The 18,882-nt window shown below is 57.2% G+C and overlaps 1 protein-coding gene across 9 annotated transcripts; it reads left to right on the top strand.

Annotated features, from left to right (window-relative positions):
• Positions 1–2,151: 2,151 nt before the first annotated feature.
• Positions 2,152–15,501, top strand: DPF1 (double PHD fingers 1). 9 transcript variants are annotated; one of them, XM_045986900.1, is made up of 12 exons: positions 2,152–2,252; positions 8,028–8,188; positions 8,291–8,398; positions 9,912–10,039; positions 10,305–10,394; positions 10,808–10,886; positions 11,089–11,220; positions 12,100–12,150; positions 12,243–12,362; positions 13,403–13,515; positions 14,086–14,197; positions 14,351–15,501. In XM_045986900.1, exons 1-12 carry the CDS (start codon positions 2,221–2,223, stop codon positions 14,419–14,421), a joined length of 1,197 nt encoding a protein of 398 aa, XP_045842856.1. In that variant the 5' UTR covers positions 2,152–2,220; the 3' UTR covers positions 14,422–15,501. The 9 variants fall into 9 exon arrangements, with proteins under 9 accessions (XP_045842856.1, XP_045842862.1, XP_045842864.1 ...); XM_045986906.1 differs by having other exon boundaries at positions 2,173–2,252; positions 14,116–14,197; XM_045986902.1 differs by lacking the exon at positions 2,152–2,252 and adding an exon at positions 6,204–6,634 and having other exon boundaries at positions 10,311–10,394.
• The last annotated feature ends 3,381 nt before the right edge of the window (positions 15,502–18,882 follow it).

The raw sequence follows: 18,882 nt of genomic DNA, 5'->3' as shown, positions 1-18,882 counted from the left end.
TCAGAACAGACAATAATTCCATGCTTAGAGAGGGCAAGGGGTCAGGACTCGAAAGGATTCCCTTGGAATCTCCTCCAAAAAACACTTCCTGGACCCACAGCCCGGGTCAGGAGCCCCCTCTGGGCTCCCAGTTCTTGTGCTTTCTTACCCCAGCCTTGATCCCTCTGCCTGCACTTCCTCCCCTCTTGGCTGTCACTGTGTGGGGGTGAGTCTGTTATCCCACCAGACTGTGAGCTTAAGAGCCCAGGGCAGAGCTGGCACCGCTATGTCCAGCCTTCCCATTCGGAGCTAGGGACCATAATACTCTAGAAAGGAGTGAATGTGCCTGTGAACCTCTCCTTTCTCTTCGTCTTTAGCTCCAGACCCCCTGCTGGGGGGTTTCCTTAATACAGCACATTCATTTAGGCTGTCCTAGTGTCTGTGTGCAGGAGGGCACAGTGTGGAGCCTGCTTTTGCTGGCTGTGTGCCTCAGAGCTAGAAGGTGGGGAGAGACACGGAGCGTAATGTCTGTTTCATCTGCTGATTTGTTCAACAAATAATTATTGCACATTTCCTACTTTTCAGGCCCTGTTCTAGGCACTGAGAAGACTGCAGTGGATGGGACGACAAACTCTGCCCTCACAGAGCTGATAGTCTAATGGGTGGAGACAGACAATAAGACAAATAACTAAACAAGTCTACTACTCGATGACAAACTATGGTAAGTATTGGAGGAAAAAGCATTTGAGAGGACAGGGTGATAGGGATGCAATTTTCCCTGAGGCTGCATCTGGGGAGGAGACATTTAATGAGAAACCCGAATAAAGTGAGGGATGGGGCCATGTGGATATCTGGGGCAGGAACATTCTAGGCAGAGAGAAGAGCAAGTGCAAAGATCCTGTGGCTGACAGAGGACTGGTACCTTCCAGGAATAGGGAGGAGGCCAGTGTGGCTGGAGCAAAATCAGCCAAGGGAAGGGGAGAGGGAGATGAGGTCAGAAATTGGATGAGGGTTGCGGAGGGGATCAAGTAGGGCCTTGAGGGCCAAGGGAGGGCTTTGCATTTTATTCTAATTGTGCAGCAGGGAGGACAGACTGGGTGCTGTCCAGGCAGGAGACAATGGTGGATGGTGCCAGGTGGACGCTGTGAGAGGAGAGAACTAGGTGGATCCTGGATCTGTTTTGTGAATGTAGAGATAACAGGATTTGCTGATGGGCTTGGTGTGTGTGTGTGTGTGTGTGTGTGTGTGAGAGAGAGAGAGAGAGAGAGAGAGAGAGAAGAGAGCCAATGATTGATTGCACTTAGAACAAAATCCATTTTCTTTGTAATGTCCTACAAGGCTCTACATGATCTGGGTCCTTGCTCTCTCCCCAACCTTGTCTCTCCCCTCACTCACTCTGCTCCAGTCACAGCAGCTTTCTTACTGATCTTTCCCTCGTCAAAGCTCGCTCCCTTTCCCCTCCTGTTGCCTGGCTGGAACTTCTCATGTCTCAGCTCGAATGCCATCTCCTCAGAGAACCCACTTTATAGCATTCATAATTCTCTAAAATGATTTTGTCTCTTTATTTTCTTCTTTATCACCTGTCTTTCTCCATGAAAAGGTCAGCTCCTTGAGGGCAGCGACTTTGTTGGGTCACCGCTATATGCCACCATGTCCAGAAGAGTGCCTGGCACCTGCAGGCACTGAATAAGTGAACAAAGGCAGTGGTTAACCCCTGTGCTTGTCTACACGTTGGCTTACACAGAAGAGACACCAGACCAGCAAGCACGGACAAGGATACACGACAGATCCTCGGGTCATCCACATACTCTGGGGAGACCCAGAGGCCAGGGACCACCTGCTCCCACGCCGACGGGTCCTGTAGGATGGAGAGCCCTAGATGGGAATGGAGCACCCGCAGGGAGGAGTAAAGGATGCTCTGGGACGAGCCCAGCCCCGCCCTGTATCCTCAGCAGCCAATGGTTGTGTGGTCCTCCCGGCGCCCCCTGGGACGTGTAGTCCGGCCAGGGGCGCCCTCGGGCGCCGCCGCGCGCCCCTAGACTCCACGTCCCGTCGTGCGCCGGGAGGTGCGGGGATTGGCCGAGCCCCGCCCCCGGCCCGCCCCGCTCGGCTCGCGCCGCAGCCCCAAGAATGAATGAAATCGTAGCGCGCTGGGCGGCAGAGCGGGCGGCGCAGGCCGGGCTGGGCCCGCGCGCGGCGGCAGCAGCGCCCCGGGCCGGAGGCGGCCCAGCCGAGCGGGCCATGGCCACCGCCATTCAGAACCCGCTCAAGTCGTGAGTGTCCCCGCCGTCCACGTCCCTCCATCCTGCCCCCATACCGGCCCTTCCCCCGCCCTCGCTGGGGAAGGGGAAGCGGCGCTCGGAAGGTAGTTTAATGGGGAACCCCAGAGCGCCCCCCCACCCCTGGGGGACCCGCCGCCCCTTGTTGTCCCCTGGGGTTGGGGGCGGGAGCCCCTTCAGGGTCGCGGGGGCGTCTCTTCTTTGTCGCTGTCAGTGAAGGAATGTGGCGCGGGCTGGGGGGTGGCGGAGGCCGTTTCCCCACCCAGAGTGGGGGTAGGGGCTTCCCTCTCCTCCTCCTCCATCTCTTCTCCTCCGCGCCTCCGGGGGCGCCGGGCCTGCCCCGGCATAGGGCTGGGAGTACGGACGCTTAAGTCCAGACCTCAGTCTCCGGGGTCTTCACCACCTTCTGTCCTCACATCAGAACCTTTCTCTTTCCCCCCTCTTTCTCTGGGGCCTCGGCCCGCGCGGCCGCAGGGTGGGAGCTGAGACGTCGGGGGTCCTGTCTCCCCTTTTTCCTCCCCCGGTCTTCAGGACCTAGGTGCTCTGACGACCAGGTCAGCTTAGACCGTGGGATTGCTCCTTCTCCCTGCCCATAGACATCTAACAAGAGCATCTCTCATCCCCTTGGGGACCGGATGCCTCTGGAGAGGATGCTGGCAGCGCCCTCAATCTCGGGGGATTCCCTCCCTTTCTCCCTGTCCGCGTCCCTCCTCCGAGTGTTAGCTTCCTCCTGGGCCCGACAGCTGGGAACCTGGACGCCTGGGTTCAAGTCCAGCCCTGTCCCATCCCTCCCCTGTCCTAGCCATCCCTCGCTCTGTCCACCTCTTTTCTTCTCTTTCTTTCTATCTCTCTCTCGCGCTCCCTCTTCGGGATCCCGGACTCCCGGGTCCCAGCGCTCCCCACCCCCTTTCCTCTGGCGGTGACAGCGGGCTCAGAGTGACAGGCGCGCGGCCGTTCCCGCCCTCCCTCCTCGGCTGGCGAGCGCGGCACTCCCCTCCCCCTCCTCCCGGGCCTGGGGGGAGGAGGCGGAGGGCGAACGCCCGCGGCGCCGCACAAAGAGGCTGGGGCGACCTGCCCCCCAACCCCGCTTCCCCCAACCAGTCGCGCTCGCCGCCTTGACCTTGAGCAACGCGTGCTGGCGGGTGGGGAGGGGGAAAGGGCGGGAGCGCCCCCCCCCACCCTCCCAAGGGCTGTGTCTCACGGCCGGACCCAAGGCCCCCAGTAGTTTCTGGTTTCTGGCAGGGGCCCGTTGGGAGAGGAGGGGGAGGGGGGTCAATAGGCACGCGTCTACACGTGTGGCTTTGCGGGGAGCCAGAGAGCATACAGGGCGTGTGTGCGGAGCTGGGGTCAGTGTGAGGAGGTGTGTGACACCCTTCTGCTTCCCTCTCACTCTCTTACACACACACAGATGTGTCTGCTATGAGGAATACCCTCGGGCGGGCCGGGTGGGGGTTCCTGTACAGGTTGGTGGATCTCCAGGCACTCTGGCCTCTTCACCCTCACCCTGGAGCCCAGACCTCTCCGAGGAAGCGCTGGGGTGGGAGTGCCCAAGCCCTTACTTTCCCTTCTCTGCTCTCATCCTGGGAGAGGTCTGCAAGGTTGAGGGTTGAGGGTAGCAACTGGCTTCTGAAGGAAGGGGAGAGCCAAATCCCCTTGGGAGTAGGAGAGTGGACCGAGCAGGCCTAGAGTTTCTAACTGCCCAGTTTCAAACCTCATCTTGAGCTATTAATTCACTCCTCTTCTCCCCCTCCTCCAGAGCCTCAGTGTTACCATCTGTGTATTGGGGAATCATAACAGTGCCTATGACCTCAAGGGGCTGTTGTGGTCTTTGTAAAGCACTTGGTACAGAACCTGCCCCTGACTAAATACACTAATTATTAGTAGTAGTGTCAATATTGGTTTCTCACGTGGTCTACTGTCCGTGTAGGGCATTTCAGGGGCCTGGAGGCCGAAATGAGGTTAGGTGGGAGTGGCAGCACCCTTCTCTGCTCTCACCTTCTGAGGGGTCTGCAGGGATGAGGGTGGGCGAGGAGGACTGCTTCAGTAAGGGAGTTCAAGTGTGGGAGAGGGATCTGTGAAGGTGACCAGGGGCAAGAAAAGGGAGGGAAGTGTCAGCTTGGGTCTGCTCTGCCGGTCGGTCGTGCTGCTGGACAAGGGCCACCAGGGAGGGGTGGGGTATATTCTCCACTCAGGCCCCAAACTGGTCAAATTGATGTAAGCGTTCTGGGGTGGGGCAGGAGGGAGCTGGAGTGTCTGAGGCTGGAGGTGTGGGGAGCAAGTGTAATGTGTTGGGGGACCTGTGAGGGTGGTGGGAAGTGTGAGAGGATGGTGGCAAGGGCACTCTGGGAGCTGAGCTGATGGGCAGGGAGGGGGGTGCGCCAGGGCTTTCTGCGGGTGAGGTGTGGGGTGGCCGGTATTGGAGCCTGGAGGCCAGCATGAGCCTGGGGGTACCAGCGTCCCTGACTTACTCCCCTTGCCACCTACTCTAGGCCAGATGTGAAGCCGAGACCCACTGTGTCCTGTTCGGAGTGGGGGAGGGAGAAGGTCGAGGCCTTACCTGGGGGAGGTCGGGGGAGAGTCTGTGGAAGGGGTCTAAGACTAGGGGTGTGTGTGTTTAGAAGTGATAAGTGTGGAAGACACTGAGGGTGTCTCTCTCACCAGAGCGTAGGTGGAGGCATCAAGTGACAAAAGAGGTGAAGGCTAGTCTGCCTCTCTGTCAGCTGGAGAGCCCCCTGGTGGACAAGGACATTTGTGGGCGTTTTTATCCATGGGGGGGGGGGGTACAGGGGGGCTCAAACTGGAGCATAAACTTTGGACCAGGGGGATTCCAGGTGAGCCATGGTGTGGCCTGGTGGGGCAGCTCACTGTCTGGGGATCCCTTAGGGTGCAGTCTATGTGGGTGACAGTGGGAGAAAGAAGGAGGTAGGATTCATTCCTCATGAATGAATTCCTCATATCCAGTACAGATATCCAGGGGAGTGAATCCTTCTCTTAGTCCCACCCTCAAACCGTGGCCAGGGGCTGAGGGCATGTAATTTCCCCTCCCTCTGCCTCCCTTGCTTATCTGGAAAATAGGCATAAAAATAGCAACCCCTCAGAGGGTCCTTATGAGGATTGTAGGAGTTACTCCTGTTGAAGTACTTAGAACTGTGTCAGGCACATGGTGGGTACTCAGTATATTTATTTAATCATTCGACAAAAACTTACTGAGCGTCTACTTGTGTCAGGCATTATTCTTTCTAGAAATGGTTGGATACCACCATCTTACATCTTACTGCGTATCAGATCCTCTGGAGTGAATTTACTGAACGTCTACTACCTGCTAGGTACCTTTTAAAAGAAAGGGTGCCTTTTTACCTTTATGCGGGTTCCTGGGTGGCTTAGTCCATGAAGCGACAGATTCTTGATCTCAACTCAGGTCTGGATTTCCCAGAGCCATGGGGTGGACTCCACACTGGGCATGGAAAAAAATAAAAACACTTTGTGCATATTTACTCATTTAATCCTTACAACAATCCAATGAGGTGTTACCCTCATTTTACAGATGAGGAAACTGAGGGCCAGAAAGGTTAAGTCATTTGCCCAAGGCCACATGGCCATCGAAGTTGCAGAGCCAGGATTTGAACCTGCAAGGTGTGGGTACGGCTTCTTCCAAATGCAGAGCTGCAGGGCCTACGGAAGGGGAAGGACCGGCTGGAGCAGGGCGGGGTCGTTGTGAGAGGGACCGCGAGAGGGACCGCTCGTGTGTGGGACAGATAGGGAGCTGGGGGTGGGCGGGTGTGTGTGTGTGTGTGTGTGTGTGTGCTGGGGATGGGGGAGGCAGACGTGTCAGGGAGCCAAGTGCAGACTTGCGGGTGGGGACGTTTGTGTGGGCACCTTTAAGGTATCTCTAAGTCTCATGGCTTCGAAGTGTTTTTGTGAGTGTAAATGTATGTGAGTCTGTGAAAGTGGGAGGGAAGTGTGCGTGAGTCTGCGTGGGAGGCTGTGAGTATACGTGTGAATGTGTGTGTAAACTGCCGTACGTGGGTGTTTGCGAGTCCAGGTGTGCATGTGTGAGTGGATGCCCGGGACACTGGATGCGCGTAAGAGCATCCGCGTGTGAGTGACCGTGTGCGCTCCCTGGGCCTCACCTCTGCGCCCCCTCCTCCGCGGGGTCCTGGCGGCCCCCAGGCCCGGGACTACCACTCCCAGCATGGCCCGGGCGGGCCCGCCCTGCCGTCGTGATTGGCTGTGGCCCCGGTGGTCCCGCCCCGCGGGAATGAATGGATGGGCGGCCTCAGCGCCCGCCCGAGCGCTGGGAGGACCGACCCGGCGGGGACCTGCTGGGGGCAGGACCCGGGGAGCAAGATGGCCACGGTCATCCCCGGCCCCCTGAGGTGCTGCGGGCCAGCGGAAGGCGGGAGAGGGCGCTCGGGCGGGTCTCCGTGGGCGCGCGCGCGCGTGTGTCTCTGTGTGTGTGTGTGTGTGTGTGTGGCGGCCGGGGGTGGGGCCGATGGGGTTTCTGGGGGGCTGTCACTGTGGGCCGTGCTGCGCGGGGGTGCGAATGTGTGTGATTGTGGGTCTCTGGCAAGAAAGGTGTCCGATGCGCTGCTCCTGGAGGAGCGGAGGGTGTGGAGAAACTCGGAGTCCTCTTCGGGTCCTTTTCGGGGGAAGGGGGTCATGTCCGGCCCCGCGACCCCCTGGTTGGAGAGAGAGTGAAATGGCCTGGGGGTGCGGGAGCCTTGGTAAATTTGGGTGAAGCCTACACTACCTTTGTCTTGGCATGTGGAGTGCGTGTCACTCGTTTGTATTTTTTTTTTTTTTTTAATGTGTATGTGGATATGCGTTTATTTTAGTCTACACGAGGTATCCTTGGATATTTGGGTCTTTGAGTGTGTGTACATGTCCTTTAAAACTGCATCATTTGTGTTCTGTGTCTGGATTGGTAGGTATGTGTGTATTTATGTGTACATTTTTGTGTGAATATGGGTGCATTTGTCTATTCCTATGTTGTCTATGTGTGTATCTTTGTGTGATTATGTGGTATTTTAGATGTTGGTTTCTATATTGTGTATCTTTGTGATTGTGTGTGTGTGCCTGTCCTGTGTGAATCTGTGATTTCTTTGTATAGTGTGCCTGGATATTGTGTGTGTGCTGTTTGTTTGTTGTTGTGTCCTTCGGTATATAAGTGCATGTGTGGGTAGTTTGTTTTAACGTTCTTCTCATAATATTTGTGTATCTCTGTGTGTCTTTGGATGCGTGTGTGTAGTGTTGTGTGTGCGATCTGTTTGCATGTTGTGTGTCTTTGTGAGGGTGCTTTGTTTATGTTGTGTGTCTTTGGAGATGTGTGTATTTGTGCATGGGTAGATGTGTGATGTGTCTGTTTCTACACTAGGTGACTTTGATGTTTGTGTTTTTTCCAGTAGATATCTGTATGCACGTGTGTGAGATTTGTCTGTTTCTCCTTTGTGAGTTTTGGGATATGTCTCTCTTTGTGTGTGAATCCTGTGTGGTTTAGTTGTGTTGTGTATTTTGATACGTGCATATATGGATGGGTCCTAGTGTATTTTTGTCTTTTTCTGTATTGTGTGTATCTTACTTGGTTGGTTCCAGGCCTGCTTGGACCCTGGGTTGGGGGGCTCCTGAGTCCAGGAGCGACAGGAGGGGAGCGGTGAGGTTGGAGAAGTCCCCCCACCCATTACTGAGGGGTGCACTGAGAGGGGGTGATGGGCAGCCAGGTGCCCCTGCCCTTGCTGACAGCCGCTGGCCTGCTCACTCTCCCACTCGCAGCCTAGGCGAGGACTTCTACCGTGAGGCCATCGAGCACTGCCGCAGCTACAACGCGCGCCTGTGCGCCGAGCGCAGCCTGCGCCTGCCCTTCCTCGACTCGCAGACCGGCGTGGCCCAGAACAACTGCTACATCTGGATGGAAAAGACCCACCGCGGCCCTGGTACCTGTCGGGAGGATGGGGGCGGGGCGGGGCGGGGCGGGGCAGCCCGCCTTCTTGTGTTCTCATGGCCCTTCCCCTGGCCCTTTGGCCTTCTGACTCCAGGTTTGGCCCCCGGACAGATCTACACGTACCCCGCGCGCTGTTGGAGGAAGAAACGGAGACTCAACATCCTGGAGGATCCCAGACTCCGGCCCTGCGAGTACAAGATCGGTGGGTGGAGCTTCAAGCTGTGCCCAGGGTGGCCCCATCAGTGCCCCGAGTCCACGCTGATAAGTGTGTGGTGATGCCAGTGGGGATCTGAGCATTTACCTTTCCCTCCTAGCGACGGTCTGCAGGTGTGTGTCTGGGTGTAGCCCAGACCTTCTCCAGTTTTCTCTGAGTGACTGGGCTAAGGGCTTGGGCTGTATCTTTTCCTCCTGGGGCTGAGGTATATGGGGGGCAGAGTGGGTGGATCTTCCCGGGGTGAGCCAGGATATATCAGTGTCTGTCTGTATTTCTTCCTATGGGTGCCTGCATGTGTCTGGATGTGTTGGAGTGTCTTCCCATCCGCAGTGGAGTGTATCTAGGTGTCGCTGTCTTCAGGTGTTTCCAGGAGTACTCGAGGGTTTATTTGGTCTTGTGTGTGTCTGGTCTAGCCCAGTATCCAGCGGTTCCTGAGTGTGTCTGGGTGTATCAGGGTGTCTGGCTGTCTCTTCTTCTTTTTTTTTTTTTTTAAGTTTTTATTCATTTATTTGACAGACAGAGATCACAGTGGGTAGAGAGGCAGGCAGAGAGAGAGAGAGGGAGAAGCAGGCTCCCCGCTGAGCAGAGAGCCCGATGCGGGGCTCGATCCCAGGACCCTGGGATCATGACCTGAGCTGAAGACAGAAGCTTTAACCCACTGAGCCACCCAGGTGCCCCCTGGCCGTCTCTTCTTTGCATGTCCAGATGCTTTGGAATGTCTGTGAGAATTTCTTCTCCTAGTGTCTGGTGTATTAGGTATATTTCTGCCCACGTGTGCCGGTCCAGCCAGAGAGTCAAGGCTTCCTTGATGTGACAAGGGCTATCAGAGTCACTGGCACTTTCTTGTCCCTTGTCTGGGTGTATCCAAGTGTCTGTGTGGGTGCAGGTGTATTGAAGTATATCTGGCTGTATCTTTCTGGGTGTGTCTGTCTGCCTCAGAGGGACTGCATCTCCCCTGTGTATGTTCACCTGTATCCATCCAAGTGATTCTCTCTAGGTGTGTCTGTCTCTTCCGCCTGTGTGTCCAGGTGTTGTAGGGACCGGCTGTGTCTTCCTTATGTGGATCTAGGGAGTGCTGGTGGTTTAATGTCTCTTTCTGATTGTCTCTGGGTGAATCCAAGGGCTTGGATGTGTTTCCTCCACGTGTCTGGGTGTATCTCTTCCTTTGTGTGCCTGGCTGTCTCAAGACGATCGGTCTGTATCTCCCATGTGCATCATGGTATGGTTAAGTATCTGTATCTCTCCATTTGCATCCACCTGTAGTGAGGGTCTGGCAGTGCCTTCTGAGTGGGTCTGAGTGGATCTGAGGGTCTGGCTGGGTCTTTCCCAGGGTCTCGGCAGTCTTCCCAGTGTGTATGATTGCATCTTTGGGTCTTGTTGCCGGTTGAGTGTGGGAAAGCCTCTTTCCCAAAGTAAAGGGCTTGGTTCCCTGAGCTGGACGGTTTGAGGACTCCCCCAGGGACAACTTCCCCATTTGACCCCACCCTGGCCTTGTCCCCAGACTGTGAGGCACCCCTGAAGAAGGAGGGCGGCCTCCCAGAAGGGCCAGTTCTTGAGGCGCTACTGTGTGCTGAGACTGGGGAGAAGAAGATTGAGTTGAAGGAGGAGGAGACCATTATGGACTGCCAGGTGGGACCACCCCTCGGGGGCCCCAGTTGCCTTCTCACCCCCGGCCACCTGCCCTGGCCCATCCTAGTCCTGCTCGGCAATCTCCCCCCAGCTCCCTAGGGCTTTTGGGCATCCTAAGTCTCCATCCTTCCACGCCTCTTCCCTTTTTGGAAGATCTCTTGACTTCCCTTGTTCCCCGCAATCTCCAGCTGTGTCCAAAACCCCTACAAAGCAGGATGGTGTCCCCCATTTTCTTGACCTCCATCTCCGTTCTCCTGGTGCCCAGAAACAGCAGCTGCTGGAGTTTCCACATGATCTCGAGGTGGAAGACTTGGAGGATGACATTCCCAGGAGGAAGAACAGAGCTAAAGGAAAGGTATTACCCCCCGGTTCTTCCTCATCACCCCTCTCTTCAGTGACAGATGCCATGTACTGAGCATGCACAATGGTTAGGCCCTGCCTTGGGTTGACCTCATTGAACCCTCAGAGCAGCCTGAACGGGGTGTGTGTGTGTGTGTGTGTGTGTGTGTGTGTGTGCATTTTATACCCATTTTACAGATGAGCTACCTGAGGCTTGGATATTATTAAGTCATTTGCAAAGCTGAGATTATACAGTGGGTTAGAACAACCGTCTTTATGCCCATGCCATAGATGAGGAAACCGAACCTCAGAGAGGTCGGGGCCCAAAGTTAGGAATTGGCAGAGCCACGGTTCACCTTTTGGGTCAAATGATGAAAGTTCTTTGAGTTCCCTCCCTTTCTTGGCCGCTGACTCCGACTCTCCCCCCAGGCATATGGCATCGGGGGTCTCCGGAAACGCCAGGACACCGCTTCCCTGGAGGACCGAGACAAGCCGTATGTCTGTGATAGTGAGTCCTTCTGAAGAGGGGGAAAGAGAGAGAGTGGGGCCTAGAGACTTCTCCCCCGCTGGCCCCCTCCCTCCTGTTTCTAGAGCCCGGTGGGAGGGGACGCTCAGGCCTCTGGCAGAGGGGGGGAGGCGTGATCCCCGAGGCCAGGGTGGAGGCCGCAGGGGCCAGGAGGGTTGACAGGCCCTCCCTGCTCACTCTCCAGTCTGTGGGAAACGGTATAAGAACCGGCCAGGGCTCAGCTACCACTACACCCACACCCACCTGGCTGAGGAGGAGGGGGAGGAGAACGCCGAGCGCCACGCCCTGCCCTTCCACCGGAAAAACAACCATAAACGTGAGCAGGCAGGAGGGCTGTGGGGCAGTGAGGGACCCTGGGAGTGGGGGCTGAGGAGCCTGGGAGGGAGGGGGCACGTTAGACATTTCTGGAAAATCTCCAGCTCAGCGGTCCCCTCCCCCCACCGACCATGGGGATGCTGGCTCTGGGGTTGCCATGGCAACCAACCATCTCTCCCTCGCTCCCGGCCGGGCATAATATTTCTGGGTCTGATTTATTGTTTCAATTAGAGCTTGGGGAGGGGGGTGATAGATAACTCCCCTCCCTCCCTTTCTCCCTTCTCCGTGAAGCTTGGGCCAAGGGGCAGGGTCCGTGGCCTGGGAGCCCTCCGCGCCTGCCCATGCCAACCCCGTGCCAGCCCTGACAGCTGAGGGGTGGGGGAGGGCTTGGGGGAGGCTCTGCCAGGGGAGAAACTGTCTTCCCACCCACCTCCTAGTGGGAGAGGGCAGACTCTTCATCCCATCCCTGCTCCACCCCCACGCACCTCTGTGTTCAGGATTTTTCTTCTCAATGTCCGTCTGTCTCCATGTCAGATCTTGGCCAGTGGTGTCCCTGGTTTTCATCTAGTTGGGGCTCAGGTGGCACTGGTTTGGGAGATGGGGGTGTGAATGGGGAAGCTGGGGCCCTTCCGAAAGCCCTTCTTTGCAGTTTTACCTAAGAGAGAAGATGTGTGAGTTGTCCTCAGAGAGTTTGGGGTTCCTGAGAATTATCTGGGTCCCTGACTCTGTTCTGCTCGTGGCCACAGCTCAGGGGTAGCCAGTCTCTCTCCTTACCTCCCCCGTGCCTGGAAAAAGGGGTCCACCGCTGGGGCGGAGGCTGGGGGCATGGGGGGAGCCTTGCCTATGGTGAGAGCCCTTCTCTCTGTCCCCCCAACCCCAGAGTTTTACAAAGAATTGGCCTGGGTCCCTGAGGCACAGAGGAAACACACAGGTAGGGACGCCTCCCTCTGCCCTGACCTCTACAGCAGCCTTTGACTCCGTGCCCCTGCCTGTCCGCGTCAAACCCCGCCTGCTGTCTTTCAGCCAAGAAGGCACCTGACGGCACTGTCATCCCCAACGGCTACTGTGACTTCTGCCTGGGTGGCTCCAAGAAGACGGGGTGTCCCGAGGACCTCATCTCCTGTGCTGACTGTGGGCGATCAGGTGATACCCCACCCGAGGTTGCTGGGGGCCAGGGTGGAGGGCACCCCAGGAGTCCAGATCTGGAGGGTAGGAAGGCAAAGAAGTGCGGCCTGGCGGGGTAGGATGGGGGGATGACCCGGAGCTGGTGGAGTGGAGTTCACTGCAGGAAACTGAGGGGGGCCAGAAGGGCTCTGGAAATAACAGGAGGTGGTGGTCACGCATTGCTGGTTGTGGCCCGCGCTTCTCATGGCGAGGGGTAGTGAAAGCTGGCCGCTGAGGCGCTGTGGGTAGCAGACTACGATAGCGAGTAATGGATGGCCACTGGCTGGGTACCGTGGATAACTGGCGGCGCTTGCCACGGACGTGTGGTTCAGAGAATGTGGCTTCCCAGGGTGGGCTGGTAGGTGATACACTGTGGTTGCCTCAGCACAGTGGGGAATGACTTGCGGTTGTCATGGTATTAAGGGGAGTGTGTGTGATACGGTTGTCATGGCGACTGGGTGCCACGGCCTGTAGCTGTCGGGGCCCTCGGGTAATGGCTGAGGGGCTTGGCACCGGGGCAGTGGGACGGCATTGTACGGAAGTGTCAGGAGGAAGTTGGTTGCTGGGGTCTCCTTCAAAATGGTCTGGGGCTGCAGGGAACCCAGAGTGTGGGGACCCCACTGTGACAGGTAGTTGCCATGACGCCGTGGCAGGGAGACTGTGGTTGCCACGTTACTGTGGTTAACAGAACCTGTTGGCCATTCTGCTGTGGGTAATGGAATGTGGCTGCCTCAGCACAGTGGTTAACAGAATGTGGCTGCCCGGGTGTTGTGGGTGGTAGAGAGTGGTTGCCACAGCACTGTGGGTAATGGAATGCGGTTGCCATGGTATTCCGGGGAGCAGAATGTGGTTACCATGGTGGCTGGGTTGGAGCCTGGTGGCCACGGAAGCAGCAGCGTGTGGTCGCCGGGCACCGTGAGCAGGGCGGAGGAGGTGGGGGGAACCGTCTCCTCCCCGGGGCTCAGTGGCCCCCAGGGGCAGGATCACCCCTAACCGCATCCCTGCCCCTCGGCCCCCAGGACACCCCTCATGTTTACAGTTTACGGTGAACATGACAGCGGCCGTGCGCACCTACCGCTGGCAGTGCATCGAGTGCAAGTCGTGCAGCCTGTGCGGCACCTCGGAGAACGACGTGAGTGCGCGCCGCCCCCGGGCCACGCCCCCCGGCGGCCCCTCCCGCCCCGCCCCTCCGCCAGCCCTTGCCCGCGGGGGCCTCAGGCCGCTCTAAGCCCCTCCCGGGGGAGCAGCCCCTCGGTGGGGAGCGCTCGTAACCTGTATTGTTGTTATTGTTAGTGGCCATTAACTGAGCCCGGCACTTAGCGCTTAGTGCTCCTCGCTCTCTGACTCCTCCCAACCACCCTCAGAGGTAGGTGCTCTGGTCCCCGCTTCACAGAGAAGAAACAGAGCTCAGAGAGGGGAAATGACTGGCCCGAGGTCACCCAGCTAGGACGTCAGTAGAGCGGGGACCCAAACCCTCATCCATGGCGTCTAGAGCCGGTCTCAGGCCATCTGGGAGTCCTGTTAAAGTGTTCCACAGAACCTATAAGACCCAGACTAGGAGCTGCCAACAGGCCGACCTCAGGGGTGTTCTGCAAAGATCTTCTCAGAGCCCCTTCTTGCGGGAGGGCCCACCTTCCCCAGCCCCTCTGACCTACCCCTGCCCCAGCCCCCCCACCCCGGTTTCTGGTGCCCGTGCCCCCAGGGTGCCAGCTGGGCGGGTCTCACCCCCCAGGACCAGCTGCTGTTTTGCGATGACTGCGATCGGGGTTACCACATGTACTGCTTGAGTCCCCCCATGGCGGAGCCCCCGGAAGGTGAGAGAAGAGGTGGGCACCACAGGGGAGTGGGGGTGTTGAAAAGTAGTCTTCCTGCCCGTGAAGACCCAGGACCGGGGCTGCTGGCTGGGAGGGAGTCAGGACAGCCCTTCTGGGACCAGGGCCTAACTCCCTGTCCCCACCCCACCACAGGGAGCTGGAGTTGTCACCTCTGTCTTCGGCACCTGAAAGAGAAGGCCTCTGCCTACATCACTCTCACCTAGGCCTGGCTCTGGCTCACCTGGACCTCTGGGGTGGTGCTTCCTGATCTGCCTCTTGGAGCTCCTCCACGCTCTCCCTGCCCTCAGTGCCCCTTAGCGGGAGGGGGAGGGGGAGCCCAAGAGGGGGCTGGGCCACCCCCTTCCCTCTGTGCAAGTGGAATGTTTGCCCTGTGGGTTGGTGGGCCTAGTAGGGCCCCTCTCCCTTCCTCCCTCCTTCCCCATCCCTTGGCAAATGGGCACCAGTGGCTTCTGCTCCCCTCAAAGCCATACCCCGCCTCTGGGCGGGCATGAGGGGTGGTAGATGCCAGCCTGGGGCACGGACACAGCGTTTTTCTAAAGAAAAAGTCAAAAAGTTAAAAAAAAAAAAGAAATTAATATATACAAAGAGTCCTATAAGGCCTGGCCCGGTGGAGGGGGCACTGCTGAGCGCATCCACTGGGCACCAGCCTATGCCAGCTTCCTGCCTAGCAGCCCCATCCCCCAGTTTCTGGAGTTGCAGCTGTCCCACCTCCTCACCCCAAGTGGGCACCATTCCCCCCTTGTGCCCAGGGCAGGTGGGTGTGGTGTCCACCTTCACCCCCCCAATGGTGCCCACCGTGGATACTGCATGACGTGAACCATGGTTTTGAACTCCGTTCCTGGTCCCTCCCTGAGAGCCCCGCCCTGCCCTCTGCCTGCCGTGCCTGGGGCCTGCCATGGCTGGTGGGCGTTGGCTGGGGGGGGGCCAGGCGGGCCCCTGCCCAGCGCCTGCTGGAATGAGAAGCACAGACTCTGCAACGGACTAGTTTTTCCTCCTTCCCCTGCTCCAGTTCCCCACCGGCCAGGCCGGGCTGCCCCCCTGCCACCCTCGCTGGCCATTTTGGGGGTAGCGAGGGGGCGTGGTTGTTTCTTGTGGTTGTGTGTGTTTGTTGTTCGGGTTTAAAAAAAAGGGAAATTGAGACTGCAAGTGGGGGAGGTGGTGGGCTTGGGGGTCTCCCCCAATCCAGGCATGCCCCCCCTTGTAAATGAGTCTCCTTTATTGCCTGCCTCTGCTGTGAATTAACTTGTTCTGTGTATTAAACTGGGCCTGACCCCTCTGCCCACGACTGCCTCGTTCTCCAGGCTGAACTGGGGGGCATCGCCAGGAAGGGGAGATGGGGGCCTTGTTGAGGGAGAACTGACCGAGATTAACAGCTGGAGCTGGCCCGACCTCCCTCTCCATCTCCCCCCCTTGCACCCCGCCTTTCTCTGGCTTTGTCCCAGCTCCTCCCAGCCTCGCCGGAAAGGAGAGGGGGGATGGGGTGGAGGGGGCTCCCGCCCAGCCAGTTGTGGTTGCCCTGGCAACGGACTGCTGCAGCTGCAGCAAGCAGCAGTGAGGGGGGAGGCAGGAGCTGGGGCCCGGGGGGAAGGGATGGAAAGATGAAGAGGCCGCTCTCCGGCTAGGGTAGGGGGCGGGGTGGGGTGGGGTGGGGTGCCAGGCGCACCTCCTCCTAATCTACCCGACCTCACCTGGGTCCCCCATCCCAGGGATGTTGGGAGGGAGGCAGATTTGGGTGAGGCGGGATGAGGAGAGAACCAGGACACCGAGAGATCAAGAGAGAGACAGAGAGCCACACATTTATAGACAATCGGAACAAGAGCAGGAGAGGGAAGAAATAGATTTGGAGAGAGAGGTAGATGAGTGAGCCACAGGAGTGACAGCGGGGAAGAGAGCAGAAGATGGAGATTCAGTGGGAGAGGAAATAATAGTAAGAAGAAAAGCAGACACATCAGGGAGAGACAGAAGGAGGAAGTTGAGAGTGATCTGGAGAAGCAGGAGAGATTCAAGGAGGGGAGGCAGAGAACCCCGGCACATAAATTAGGAGAGAGACAGAAGAATAAGAGGGAACCAAATGTGGGGAGAGAGAGACAGGATCCGGGGACAGGTAGAGTCCTAGGACAATGACACCGAGATGAAACTTCAGGGGAGAAGAAAAAGAATTTAGGGGACAATAGAGAAATGTGGAGAGAGCCAAAGGTAGGAAGGGCTTCAGAGGTTGGCTGGGGACAGAGCCAGGGGTGATGGGCGGGAGAGTGAGACTAGGGGAGTGTCCAAGAGGGCACCCGCTGGAGAGATGGGGACGTGGCCAGGGAAGTTGAAAACTGGGGCAAGATGGGGAAGGGACCAGCAGGGCACAGTGTGGGTGCGAGTTGCGGGGCGTTGGACGTTGGTGTGTGTCACAGGCGCCAGGAGAGGATGTGAGAACAGCTTGTTCCACCGTTCCCATGCAGGGTGGGGGGGAGGGCGGCACGGGGAGAGGATGGGGCCTCAAGGAGGGTGGAGACTGGGAGAGTGTCTGGAACACTCTAGAATTTTTAGGAGATGTGGAAATAGCTGGTCCACCTCCTCTGGAAAAAGGATATATACCCGTTTTGGAAAAAGATATTCTTTGGGGGGGGGAGGGGAGAGGCTGAGTCAGAGAAGCATCAGGTTTTAGCTCAGAGATGAAGATTCAGTGACAGGTAAAGGGGTGAGGTGGGCCAGGAAGACTTAGCCACCTGGCCAGCCAGCCCTGTCACGAGGCTGGGCTGCTTCTTGGATCCGGACTTCCCACAAGAGGCTATACCTTAGATTTTGGAATTATGAGATTCAGAAAATCAGTGAGACCCTGATCCTCAGGTCAAACTTTAAGTGTTTCAACAGGGCAGCTGCGGAGCCGGGCCGGGAGAGCCCCTAGAGGGAGGTGTGGCCCAAGGACGAAGTTACGGGGTACCCCCGCCTCATTCTGTCCACCCCCCCCGCCCCCGCCCTGGAAGCAGAGGCTGATTTGCACCCAAAACCACCCAGATGACAGGCAGTGGCAGTGGGAGGCCTCCTCCCACCGAGGAGGGCGTGGATATGCAAATAAGCCAGCGCCAGGAGGGTGTGGCCTGGGAAGGCCGCAGCCAAAAGAGGCAGGGGCCCCTTGGCTCTGCGTCCCGCTGCAAAGGATTTACCGAGCTGGAAATCCGGCTGTCTGTACAACCTCCACATTTTTAAAAGTTTGACCACTAAATCTAAAACCGGCACACTCCGTGGGCCTGATCTGGCTTTCTGGCCGTTAGAAATGATTTCCTTGGTGCAAACTCTCCCTTTCTTCAACTTAAGGACTTTTTACCTTCTGAGTGCTGGATTCCTGTCATTTGGGTTTCAAGGAAAGGAAGTCTGCAAGGCTGGTGCTGAGGGCAGAGTGTCTCTGTGTGTGCGTGTGTGTGTGAGAGCGAGTGAGCGAGCATGAGCATGCAGAGAGCAAGCGGGCATTTGGGACAAGTGGGACAGGAGGAGGGGGCTGATGGTGGAGCACACCCTCCCATCAGTGACTCCAGGCAGCTGCCCAGCCAGTGAACACACAAGCCATTTCTATGAAACATTTATTTCCTTTGAAACCTCCAGAAACATGCCAGAAAATCTCAAGACCGGGATAGAAAAAAAAAAAAAAAAACCAATAAAGAATAAAAAAGCCAAATGAAACAAAATCAACATATGAAAAAAAAAAAACCCCTGCTATCTTCAAGCCTTCAGAGAGAACGCCAACCTCAAATTAAATAGATTTCTTTTGCAGAGATCCTTAAAAAAATAACAGAAAACAAAACCAAAAACAAAATCATAATTTACACTTGTCAATGTACATGATTAGGTCCCCAAAATGATTTGAATGATCTGAAGATACGAGGAGAACTTAAAAAAAGGGAGGGCAGCCTCCAGGTTAGGGTCCAAGGAAAGGGCCGTGGAGTGGTCCTGGAGAACCCTTCCAAAAAGGGGGTGGGGAAGAGGGGCAGAGATATCACAGTAGTTGGCCAGGGCTGAAGACCAAGGGGGTCCCCCCTTGCGGCGCTCCCCTCTCACTGTGCGGGTGAGGGGCGGGAGATGGCAGATCTGAGGGCTTCTACTGGGCTGCCGTTGCTGGGGTCAGAGGGTAATCACAGGGAGACAAGAGTGCCCTTTCCTCTTGCCCTTGCTGGCCCACCCTGGCAAATCTCCAAGCACCTGTGTCCTGTGCGGTCCCCACAGCCCCCTTCCCTGAGGTTTCGGGCCCCAAAGAGAAAGTGGTGGGGTCTCTGGACCAGGGTTGGGCCACCTGGTGCTGGCTTCCAGCCCAGAGAGTGCTGCCTGGACACGGGCCAACTCCCCCTGCCTGGGGCCTCCCCAAAGGGGAAAGCCCACCAGCCTGCTCCCCCTGTGTCTGCATCTCTCTGGAGTCCTCCCACTGAGTCCCAGCCAGTAAGGGACACACCTTGATCCTCAGCTTGAGGTTGGGGGGAAATCCACAGACTGTGGCCATCCAGACTTGTTCCGGCGCAACTCCACATGAAAAAATAAATATATATATATATATCTTTTTTGTTTTTAAAGGAAAAAAAAAGAAACTCTGTTTCCTGGGTGAACAGCATAGTACCGCTCTGGCGTGGCTGACTGGCAAGCTGCCCCTTATTGCCTTTAGAGACGAGCGTCCCGTGGGGGTTCAC

Source organism: Meles meles, chromosome 19, assembly GCF_922984935.1.
Source record: "Meles meles chromosome 19, mMelMel3.1 paternal haplotype, whole genome shotgun sequence".
Classification (NCBI taxonomy): Eukaryota; Metazoa; Chordata; class Mammalia; order Carnivora; family Mustelidae; genus Meles; species Meles meles.
The sequence above is the reverse complement of the archived record's forward strand: the minus strand, read 5'-3'. Positions and strand labels throughout refer to the sequence as shown.